The sequence below is a fragment of the Amia ocellicauda genome, chromosome 9 (genome assembly GCF_036373705.1).
Source record: "Amia ocellicauda isolate fAmiCal2 chromosome 9, fAmiCal2.hap1, whole genome shotgun sequence".
NCBI classification, from domain to species: Eukaryota; Metazoa; Chordata; class Actinopteri; order Amiiformes; family Amiidae; genus Amia; species Amia ocellicauda.
Window position 1 is genome coordinate 24957373 of NC_089858.1, and position 12757 is coordinate 24970129.

The 12757-nt window shown below is 38.8% G+C and overlaps 1 protein-coding gene across 1 annotated transcript in view; it reads right to left on the reverse strand.

The window, feature by feature from the left end:
• zcchc14 (zinc finger, CCHC domain containing 14) overlaps nt 1–12757 on the reverse strand; it is a 61101-nt gene that overhangs the window by 22590 nt on the left and 25754 nt on the right. The window contains exon 3 of the mRNA XM_066713827.1: nt 1499–1572. Coding sequence (XP_066569924.1) covers nt 1499–1572 — 74 coding nt within the window. The remainder of the gene's footprint in view (nt 1–1498; nt 1573–12757) is intronic.

Here is a 12757-nt window from a genome sequence, read left to right on the forward strand (position 1 = left end):
TTAACTTCTTGCCAAAAGTGCTAGTGATTACATGGAATTTTATTTCCAAACACATTATGTACCCTAGGAATTTCCCCTCTCTCTCTGCTGCTGTCACTAACAAAGCATAGGAAATACAAAACCGCTCCTTATTTGGAGGTTGTGCTTGGCCAATTTCCTGCGTTTCCATCAAATTGGTAATCTAACATTACCACACACAAAAAAGAAAAGAACCTATAAGAATCTGAACTGAAAACATATAGATGTTGTGACTGAACAGATGTTTCTGGGGACAGCGGTTTCAGACGTACACCCTTTTGTGTTTCGCCTCGAATCTCTGTAACTGGACAATACGTTTATGATCAGATTATGGATAGCAGCCTCAGGTGTATGAACATTTAGTCATAACTTCACAAACATTACAAGCCTTGGAAATGGGTTCCCAATGGGCAGCAGCAAGAACTTTCTAGCACTCAAGAAGCCAACAAAAAAAATACTAGTGTTCTACTCTGAAATTGGCAGCCAGATTCAAGATTTGATTTGATCCAGAACTTTGTCGGGTTTGGCATCTGAACAGGAACTTGCAGGAACAGAACTAATTGTATTTATGTAGTTTGAACATTTCCCAGACAGTGTGTTTCATTAAGCAATGTATTTATTTTTTAAGGCCATATGGGTGCTTATTTTTCATTGGGATTTATTTGTATGACTTTATACTGCATACAAAACCAAAACACATTTAAAAATACAAATTACAGGTTTTAACAGAATCAACATTAAAAGGTTGCATTCCACCATCCTAGCAGAAACCATGATTCTCAGGTCACAGCTTTGCATATTAGATGGAAAACAGATTAACAAAAATTTGGTGTTTTGTACTACTGCAGCTTGAGGAGTAAATTAAGTCAGGGCCTAGATTATCAGCCAGTCGTTTTGGTGAATAAATCATAGATATTAACCATAGATAACAGGGCAGGATTCTAAACAAAGGGCTGGTAACTCAAAACAGGTAACTTAAGTGTTGATAGCCTTCTTCAAATGAATTAATTCAAATTCAATTACTTGCCATTAAAAATGAAGCTAACCATATGATACTAGTAAATTTGAAATCAAACGTCTTTGGCCAGTTGATACAAATAAACTATGTGCAGAATCACTGCTCTCTCTAATGAAATGTGACACTATTCGTTTAGCTAAAAACACTGAAAATGAAAAACAGGTCCTGTAAAGTATTACCTGGACAATATCTTGTGATTGAAGTTAACAGTAACAGTTTGGTTAAATCTGAATGCACTCCTATATTTAGTACAGCATTCTTTCCATGTGTGTACATAAATACATCCCTGTAAAATGGAAATCCCCAGTCTGTACACGTTCAAATACCATAGTGGAATAATGAATAATTAAATGAACTGAGATCCAATTACGAAGGAAAGACTTGAATGAAGACAATAAGGAAAGACTTTACTGTTTAAACCAGCTGGAAAATGAGGTTTTACCTTCTTGTCAGGTTGCTTACCTCGAATGAATACTCTGCCGCCTTCTCACTCTTTTTGTGTGCCTGTCCCTTAAGTTCTATTCTCTCAATGTGAACTGTGAAAACACAACAACACAAAAATACCACTTGAAACCCAGCAGTACAAGAATGAATACACCTAACATATTCAGAGTGATTGTTATATTCAGATTCTAAATTACACTGGTTACTGAAGTACACAAAACATCTCAAATAAGTATTCGTCTGGTACATACTTAATAGAGTTAGTATACTTTATTTCCTCCCCCAAAAGGATCTGATTGATAAGACACTGAAATATGAGTTGTAGCATATACTACAAGATTAAAGAAGCTAATCAATTAAACTGGCCAATCTCAGGGAACCAGGATTGACCTAAACTTGCACCAATGTTGTGATCTTTTTTGGTGCAGGATGGGACAACTTTCGTTCTTTACATTTGTCTACTTTCATCGTCTGCATTTAAGACCGGATGTTTAGACGACCAGAATGTGGTTCAACAATTCATGACATGCAACTAAGAAACAATACAGTGTTGTTTAATTTCTGAAATGGTATGCCTTGCAGGAAATACTTTATGCTTTAGGAACTTTCTGTCAGGTACTCTGGAATATTAAATATTATATTGTTGTGGAGCACACTTAAAAATCTGTGCAGGTCATGAACAAAATCCAGTCCCTTTCATTTTTTATGAATTGGGCTCTGTAGTCCGTTTCCAGCTCACCGTTCAATTGCCACAGCTCACTAGACTGTTACTGTACATAGTGTTATCTGTGTAAACAGCCGATAAACTTGCTGGCTGTAGCCACACCAAGCTTTCATCAGAAAGCCGTCTTGGAGGAAAAATGCTTCCTGTCTCACAAGTAGGCGAGAATAAATATGAAGTGCACTCCATCATCTACACCAGGGAGGAAGGGACAACACAGGATGCCTTTTATGAATTCAACAGAGGTTCTAGTAAGGTTAGAAAGAGAAACAGAAAAAAACAGAACTGTTCATCCAGCCTTTAAATCAACTGCAAAGTTACAGAATGTTATACTTACAACAACAGAGAATAATCATTAGATACAATCATGACATCCTAACCTAGAGACTTTATTCAACGCTTCTATATGAGACGAGTAAAGAATTGTCAACATTTGCTTGAATCATTCTGGATATTTGCTTATTATCTGTGCCACCTCTTTTTTCAAAACTGTTCACTGCACCTAGAAGACTGCAGTTTTTTTTTTTTTAAGACAGCAGGATTTTACATTCTCCAGAAATACAGTATAAATGTGGTATAAACAAGAGCTTACATTCTTATAATTGGAAACGATGGTTATGATGTAGCTACAAGAGTAAAGCAAACAGAAAATTGAAAATAAAACTGAAACCTTAATAAGCATACTAATGTAAAACAGAATTGATTGTACAGGTTCCAAAAATTGAAGCCAGTATATACAAGTCTTAAGTACAATTCATTTCCTGCAGTCCCGCACACATATGAATCTGCAATGACAAAACAAGGGCTGGTAATAAAGTCTTGTATGATATTCTAGCCAAATTAATGTATCCAGGCTTGGCAGTATGAGACAGACAAACATGGCAAATATATAACTGACACTTATGGCAGTAAGTGTAGTTTTTTGTTAGTGCCAATCTAGTCCAAATCCTTAATCCAAGCCCAGATATATACTTTCCTTAAGGGTAACTGACACAACCTTAGTTCTTGTCTGAACCCTAACCACACTAAACAAACTGACTGGGTAAGTACAAGTTACACTACAAAGGACTACACTAGAATCAATCCAGAATCTTCCAAATTTCTTGACAATGCTTTCACATCAGACCACCCGTACCTCACACCCCTCAATCATATCAGTTACTGGGTGGCATGCATCAAATAATCTATTACTAAACATTATTGAAAAGTGTCTATCATATCCCTATACCAAGAATAATGAAAGCAGGAAGTTTTACATCCACCCATGGAAAAAAAAAAGTCAGCCCACATTCTACAGTCGGTTGTACACAAGACCATGAGAAGTTTACAAATGGTGTCTCCTCGCCATAACCATAGTGTGTCCTTGCTGAAACATGTCAATCTCAGCTGGAGAAAACCTACATCAGAAAAATGTCATAATAATGATGAAACCATCTGGAAGCTGGAGAATCTGCCCTCAGGCCCTGCATTACTTTGGCGTAAGTCTGTAAAGCCCTGATAGGCAGCTTTGGGCCTTCAATAGGCCTCAAGGGGCTCTGCTGTTCAAGGGCTTTCAATTCATGCCTTTATGAAACGAGTGCCCGTGAATACTGCACTATTATGCTTCTATATTTAGACGTTGAGGCTCCATGCCATGTCTAGTTGCTTGGCAGGTCTCTGCTGCAGAGAGTAAAAAAATATATATATGTAAGGTATGTGTATGTCCCAGCCATCAGTCAGCAAAACCCTCGATTCTGAAGTCCCAGTAAACAGGTCAAGGATTGGCGTGTTATCACAAAATAACATAATATCACTGATACCATGCAGAACAGGGTCTTGAAAACAACAGGATCATTTCAGAAGCAACTGATGAGATGTTCCATTAAAATGTTCCTAGAGTACAAAAAAACCTTGGCTCTAGGTTTGCTCATGGCTGTACTGACTTTATCAGTGTTATTCAACAATAACATCACACAGCGGACTTAAAAACACCAACGTTGAATCCCACTTCCCTTACACTGAGCTGAGCTGATTACCCAGCTGTGGTGTAGGTAAAGTTGTCATTCCACTTAGAGCCCTGCATTTCAGCCCGAGCCCGATGGGCCCCGACTTATTTACGCCCCTCGGGCCGGGCTTCGGGCCACTTTTCACGTCATAGTTCACAACGGGCCGGGCATCCTTTTTATATTTTAGACATTAATTAATTAAAAGAAACTATGAGAAGCTGATGATGGGAAAACAAACATACACAGACGTTGTATAACCTATCACACTGACACGCATGACACAGTCTGCTCACGCATACAGGTTTCCCACGGACAACACGAGAGCATGTTACCGCGCCTGTGCATACCGGCTCACACGGTATTTAGTATACCACTGATTTTCTTTTCAATCCGATACCAAGTAATACCAAGGCTAGTATCCCGATACCAATACCGATACATTTAAAAGTGTTCTTATGTATATTAAGGGGAAATCTTTGTGATTTCTACAGTGAAAATTGGTAAATGCAGACATCAAAAATTATATTTGAAAGCCTTTGCATTAGTATTAAACTACCAATGATCAGACTTCTCTACTTGTTTTCTGTTTAATAACAGCAATTATAAAACACATGCTCAATTGTCCTGGCTGGCATAAGAGTTATATTCAGCAGATCATTCCTGGATCATTCAGGAGTTGAGCGATACAGGGTATATATCTCGATTTCTTTTTTTTTTTTATCCAATCAAGCCACAAAATATGACCAAAGACATTCAAACTACAAGTATTTTGTTAATCCTTCAATAAGCAAAACTAACAAATACTACATGCAGGCTGTAGTGGTAAATATATGCAGAATACAACACATTACAGGGCAAGTGGTGTGTGATTACTATTACGTGTGTTATGTTGTTATAGGTATAATATACGTGTGTGTATATATATATATATATATATATATATATATATATATATACACACACACACATATATACATATATATACATATACATATATATACAGTGGGGGAAAAAAGTATTTGATCCCCTGCTGATTTTGTACGTTTGCCCACTGACAAAGAAATGATCAGTCTATAATTTTAATGGTAGGTGTATTTTAACAGTGAGAGACAGAATAACAACAAAAAAATCCAGAAAAACGCATTTCGAAAAAGTTATACATTGATTTGCATGTTAATGATGGAAATAAGTATTTGATCCCCTATCAATCTGCAAGATTTCTGGCTCTCAGGTGTCTTTTATACAGGTAACAAGTTGAGATTAGGGGCACTCTCTTAAAGGGAGTGCTCCTAATCTCAGCTTGTTACCTGTATAAAAGACACCTGTCCACAGAAGCAATCAATTAATCAGATTCCAAACTCTCCACCATGGCCAAGACCAAAGAGCTGTCCAAGGATGTCAGGGACAAGATTGTAGACCTACACAAGGCTGGAATGGGCTACAAGACCATCGCCAAGCAGCTTGGTGAGAAGGTGACAACAGTTGGTGCGATTATTCGCAAATGGAAGAAACACAAAATAACTGACAGTCTCCCTCGGTCTGGGGCTCCATGCAAGATCTCACCTCGGGGAGTTTCAATGATCATGAGAACGGTGAGGAATCAGCCCAGAACTACACGGGAGGATCTTGTTAATGATCTCAAGGCAGCTGGGACCATAGTCACCAAGAAAACGATTGGTAACACACTACACCGTGAAGGACTGAAATCCTGCAGCGGCCGCTAGGTCCCCCTGCTCAAGAAAGCACATGTTCATTGGCAAACTTCAGACGGGCCTGTACATCTGAATGATTCAGAGGAGAACTGGGTGAAAGTGTTGTGGTCAGATGGGACCAAAATCAAGCTCTTTGGCATCAACTCAACTCGCCGTGTTTGGAGGAGGAGGATTGACCCCAAGAACACCATCCCCACCGTCAAACATGGAGGTGGAAACATTATGCTTTGGGGTGTTTTTCTGCTAAGGGGACAGGACAACTGCACCGCATCAAAGGGACGATGGACGGGGCCATGTACCGTCAAATCTTGGGTGAGAACCTCCTTCCCTCAGCCAGGGCATTGAAAATGGGTCGTGGATGGGTATTCCAGCATGACAATGACCCAAAACACACAGCCAAGGCAACAAAGGAGTGGCTCAAGAAGAAGCACATTAAGGTCCTGGAGTGGCCTAGCCAGTCTCCAGACATTAATCCCGTAGAAAATCTGTGGAGGGAGCTGAAGGTTCGATTTGCTAAACGTCAACCTCGAAACCTTAATGACTTGGAGAGGATCTGCAAAGAGGAGTGGGACAAAATCCCTCCTGAGATGTGTGCAAACCTGGTGGCCAACTACAAGAAACGTCTGACCTCTGTGATTGCCAACAAGGGTTTTGCCACCAAGTACTAAGTCGAAGGTCAAATACTTATTTCCCTCATTAACATGCAAATCAATTGATAACTTTTTTGAAATGCGTTTTTCTGGATTTTTTGTTGTTATTCTGTCTCTCACTGTTAAAATACACCTACCATTAAAATTATAGACTGATCATTTCTTTGTCAGTGGGCAAACGTACAAAATCAGCAAGGGATCAAATATTTTTTTCCCCCACTGTATATATATATACACATATATATACACATTATATATATATATATACATATATATATATATATATATATATACACACACACATATATATATATATACATATACATATATATACATATATATACATATATATATATATATATATATATATATATATATATATATATATATATATACACACACATATATATATATATATATATATATATATATACATATATATACATATATATATATATATATATATATATATATATATATATATATATATATATACACACATACATATAAGTTTAAAAATAGCTGGCGTTACAATAGTTTTAATAAATCTTAAATGCGGGGTGCCTTATCGCAGGGATTTTATATAGAACAATTATCCGGTCAAGGAAGGAAGGACAGCAGCTCCCGTCTAAAAACTGTTCATATTCACCGATGTCTCAAAATAAATATATTCGAGAAAGTGAACATTATAATGCTTACGCTTTTCGACTTCTCTTCCTCAGAGCACATGTATAAATATAAACATTATGATTTACTGTCACATATCCACAATAACACAAGTAATAGTAATCACGCAGCACATGCGCAGTAAAGGTACAGATTCAGGGAGATTCACCACAGCCGGGTCTATAGCGGCGCATTAACATCTGCTGGACAGACATTTCTCCTGTGACTGTCGCGTCTCGATTCTACTTACAAATACAGCACGATGTTAATACAAAATAGTTATAATAGTAGTAGTAGTAGTAATAATAATAATAATAATAATAATAATAATACAACTGTTGAACCACTTCAGCATCGTAATATAAAGAAAACGATACTTTCTGAATGCATTTGCATTGCTTTCCAATTTATTAAAATGCAAATAAAGGTTATTATTAATTTTATACAAATGATATCAGTCTATATTAGCGGGGGTGGGGGTGCTTGCAGATCGAGTTCAGCCCGGCGACGAGAGCGGGCCGGACCGTGTGCGCTTGCGCATGAAGCGTCTCTTGGTCGTGCTGGTTATCGTGTCGGGTCTCTCTCATGTCCGTCTGTTTCTGATGCTCATTTCTTCCGCATCCAGCACGTGTGGAAGAACCGTGAAGAACGCAAAGCGTCCTAATGACGAAAAATACTGCCGTAAAGAGTGGGATTTGCGACACCACGATATAAACGATATAGCATAATATGAAAGGATAAGACGTTTTTCTATCATCATACGAGATATATCGTCATATCGCACAGCCCTACCTGAAGGTAGGTGTTTTAGAAATCCTGAGTAATGCATATCAGTTTTTCCACAAAATTGATATAATGCATTCAGATATTGTTTGAAAATGTGTCCAATCTAGCAGCCTATTGAGTGCGTTTACACGCAGAACAAAACCGCTACCGGACAGAATCGGGTTATGGCAATAATTGGACCGAAGTGTTTACATGCACAGCAATACCGCGATTACACATAAAAACGGGGTTTACATGGCATCATGAAATAGTGGGGTTTCTCTTTATAAAGGACCTGGCGCCGGTTGTAGTCAGACATTAACGCATTTAAAAAACAGATAGAAATCTGACAAAGCTGATAACGTGCCCAGATTAATCAAAGTGTTGGGCGAAAATCTTGGTGTGTTACTGCTATTATGACCCCGATTAAAGATATCAGATAAAGCTGTTTACATTAGTTTTTACATAGCCGGATATTAACCTTAGTCAAGGTATCGGAGTATTAGTGTATATGTACATGCACTGTATGCATATTATGCTCCTCAATAAATAAGAAGTATGAACTGATTTCTGTTCAAATGATTTAAATAAGTAAATATTATAACTTAGATATCTGGATAATGCCTGCCTCTCTGAAAGTCTTCGGTCAGAGAGCTCTGCTTCACTCTGCCACCACCTGGTATCGATATTTTTATGTGAGGATCGATTCTCAAAAATGAAACGTCAGCATCGGAAGTATCGATACTTTGGATCGATCCGCCATCCCTAGCAGCGGCAGCAGCGCGTCTTCAGCGCAGCTGGATGATGACAGAAGAGGACAAGAAGAGGACAGGAAGAGGACAGGAAGAGGACAGGAAGAGGACAGGAAGAGGACAGAAGAGGACAGAAGAGGACAGGAAGCAGGACTGACTGAAACCTCCGCTGTGGACGCTGTGCTTGTTCTCCACGATGCTCTGTAAGAGACTGTTCTGCTGGCTGCTCCATGTTAAGACTAGGAGGATGTTTTGTTTTTCGTTTGATTGGACTTTATTGTCATTAGTCTAACTGGTGGAAACTATTGGCAATAAGAATGGCCATGTTCTGTGGTGAGGTCAGGTAAGATAGCCTGTGTGTTTTTATTTTTATTTGATGTGTTTAGGTCGTACAGCCCGTTCGTTGGTTTTTCCTCACGCCATTGCGAGCAGCAGAGCAGCCTGGTCAGCTCGTCAAAATGCATTTTTACTGTGATGGTGATAAACATTTCAACTAACATTGTGTGATATGCTTGAAGTGTTTTATATCTATGGATTTTATTGTAGGCAAGTCAAGTGTTGATTTGAGAGGCTAAATTGATCAAACGTGATCAACTCACTGTCGGCCGCTGGCCGCTTGGTTGTCACTTAAAAAAACGGAAGCTTTAATTTAACAAACAAAAAATGCTCCACACATTTTTCTAAATTAATTTAATAAAGAAACGAAAAGAAATATAACTACTTTGCCATTAAAAACAAAACTGAACTATTTTAATGTCTGCAACAGTAGTATAGGCTGTGTAATGGAGAAAAAAAACCACGGGCTCCAGTCGGACTCGGGCCGAGATTGTGATGAGCTGTCGGACAAGGGCCGGGCTGGACTTTAATTCCACTATCTTCACAGGTACAGCTGACAGCAGAATAATTAAACTGGTCTGAATGAGGTTTTGGGATCTACAGGACTCACTTCTACATCTGTTCAAAAGGGTTCATGAGAAGGCGTGGACAATCTGAGGCAGGAGCACATAACTCTAATAAACTGCATTCATCAATCTATATGCATACTAGGTACAGAGCTGTGCAAGGACAAGCTGAAGCAGCTGTTCTACAAATTAAAAAGTGGTGAATTACCTCAATCAGCATAAATTAACCCTTCCCAGAAACAGGGCACCTGCTGGCTGCAGAAAGATCAATTTGAATAATGGAAGAATAAGTTCCTGCAGTACTGATCTCTAATGACTCTTCATGGGAACACTGCGCAAAGAGACTCCCTGAAAAGGAGAAGGCACTGAACTGGACCATACACAGTCTATATACTATTTTACAGCTGTCTCTGTATAGGAAAATCAGTTCAAACTCAAACGCCCCCGTTTGCTTTGCAGCCTTATATTATGGATTGCACTTTATCATAAATCTTTGGGTCCCCGTAAAATATGCAATTTTTCTGGAGCTAATTACCATGTTCTGCAGGATTTTTGAAAATAATGCACTTAAGTACCAGCAAAGCACATCGATATGGAGCTAAAAATGGAGTACTGTTCCACTTGTCTATGTATATAAACAAAGCTCTTAATTCAACCCCCATAAACAATTGTGCAAAGCATAGCAAGCTTCTACAAACTACTATAAAAGGGTCTGAACTGAGGCTCTTTTGCTTCACTTAACTACAAAGTAATTTTTCACAAGGTAATTATGTCTGGTTTAGTTCTGTAATTATTTTAATTGGTATGGATACAGCGTTATGCACAGAAACTCTCAACACTCTGCTCCAATAGCACGTGCAACCGACCTTACAGATCTTTTGCCTTTGACTGAATGCCTCTCTCTCACTTTGGCAGACACACATTAGCGAGAATGTTTGAAGGCTTTTATATGGAAGCATGGAAATGATGCAAGCAGGACAAACACCTCCCGCAACCCCCTCAACACGAGCTGCCGTATCCCACAATGCACTGCTCAGCATGTGGCTAATTTCAGGGTGGGAAACGTGGCAGGTGGAGATTCCATCTGCTTGACCTTCAATGCGTGTAAAAAAAAAAAAACACGCAAAACTCCGTTGACAACTAATGACTTATGAGCAGGGAACAAAATGCTATTTACTCCATAGTTATTTCACTGCACCATTTCTTCTCCAGTTAATTGTTGTTGAGGGCCATATTTTATTACATATATTTTATTAAATATTTTCATATCTAAATTTACAGAGGGCAGCTGCCTAAGGGCTATTCTCAATGAAGCATTATTTTTTCCATTTTGCCAGATTGATGATGTACAGTTAGGTAATAAATATTTGGACAGTAACACAATTGTAATCATTTTGGCTCTGTACGCCACCATAATGGATTTGAAAGAAAACAAGGTGTGCTTTATGTGTAGACTTTCATCTTTAATTTAAGGGTAGATACATCCAAATTGGGTGAACGGTGTAGGAATTACACCCATTTTTATAGGTGGTCCCCCCAATTTTAGGGGCTCAAAAGTAATTGGACAAACTGGCATAATCATGAATTAAATTGTGAGTTTCAATACTTGGTTGCAAATCCATTGCAGTCAATGACTGCCTGAAGTCTGGAACCCATAGACATCACCAGATGCTGTGTTTCTTCCCTGGTGATGCTCTGCCAGGCCTGCACTGCAGCTGTCTTTAGTTCCTGCTTGTTCTTGGGACGTTTTGCCTTCAGCAAATGAAATGCTGCTCAATTGGATGCAGGTCAGGTGATTGACTTGGCCATTGCAGAACATTCCACTTATTCACCTTAAAAAAGTCTTGGGTTGCTTTCACAGTATGCTTCAGGTAATAACCATTGTCACTGTGAAGCACCATCCAATGAATTTTGAAGCATTTGGCTGAATCTGAGCAGATAATATAGCCCTAAACACTTCACAATTCATCCTGCTGCTTTTGTCAGCAGTCACATCATCAATAAATACAAGGGAACCAGTTCCCCTGGCAGTCATACATGCCCATGCCATAACATGCTTCACAGATGAGGTGGTCTGCTTCGCATCATGAGTAGTTCCTTCCCTTCTCCATACTCTTCTCTTCCCATCTTTCTGGTACAAGTTGCTCTTTGTCTCATCTGTCCATAGGATGTTGTTCCAGAACTGTACAGGGTTCTTCAGATGTTTTTTGGCAAACTCTAATCTGATCTTCCTGTTTCCTGTCTACATCTGGTGGTAAACCCTCTGTATTTACTCTGGTGAAGTCTTCTCTTGATTGTTGACTTTGACACAGATACGCCTACCTCCTGGAGGGTGTTCTTGATCTGGCCAACTGTTGTGAAGGGGTTTTTCTTTACCAGGGAAATAATTCTTCTGTCATGCACCACAGTTGTTTTCCGAGGTCTTCCGGGCCTTTTGGTGTTCCTGAGCTCACCAGTGCGTTCTTTCTTTTAAGAATGTACCAAACAGTTGATTTGGCCACACCTAATGTTTTTGCTATCTCTCTGATTGGTTTATTTTGATTTCCAAGGCAAAACTGAAGGCAAAACACCCCAAGAACAAGCAGGAACTAAAGACAGCTGCAGTGCAGGCCTGGCAGAGCATCACCAGGGATGAAACTCAGCATCTGGTGATGTCTATGGGTTCCAGACTTCAGGCAGTCATTGACTGCAAAGGATTTGCAACCAAGTATTGAAACTCACAATTTAATTCATGATTATGTCAGTTTGTCCAAATACATTTGAGACCCTAAAACTGGGGGTACCACAAATACAAATGGGTGTAATTCCTTTACTGTTCAACCAATTTGGATGTAACTACCCTCAAATTAAAGATGAAAGTCTACGCCATATTGATGGTGTCAAAATGATGACAATTGTGTCACTGTCCAAATATTTATGGACCTAACTGTATATAATTAGATTATAATGTCAAAGTATTCTGTATCAAAAACCTGTATCTCTATGTTGAATACCAAGTGTGGAGTCTGATCAACATGTTTCCCTGTTTTAGCTCAAAGTCAGAAATCATACATTCTAGAAGTTACTCCGATCAAAGCTTCACAGTGTTTCGTCATCTATGTAAATGTTAAAGACACATGCAACA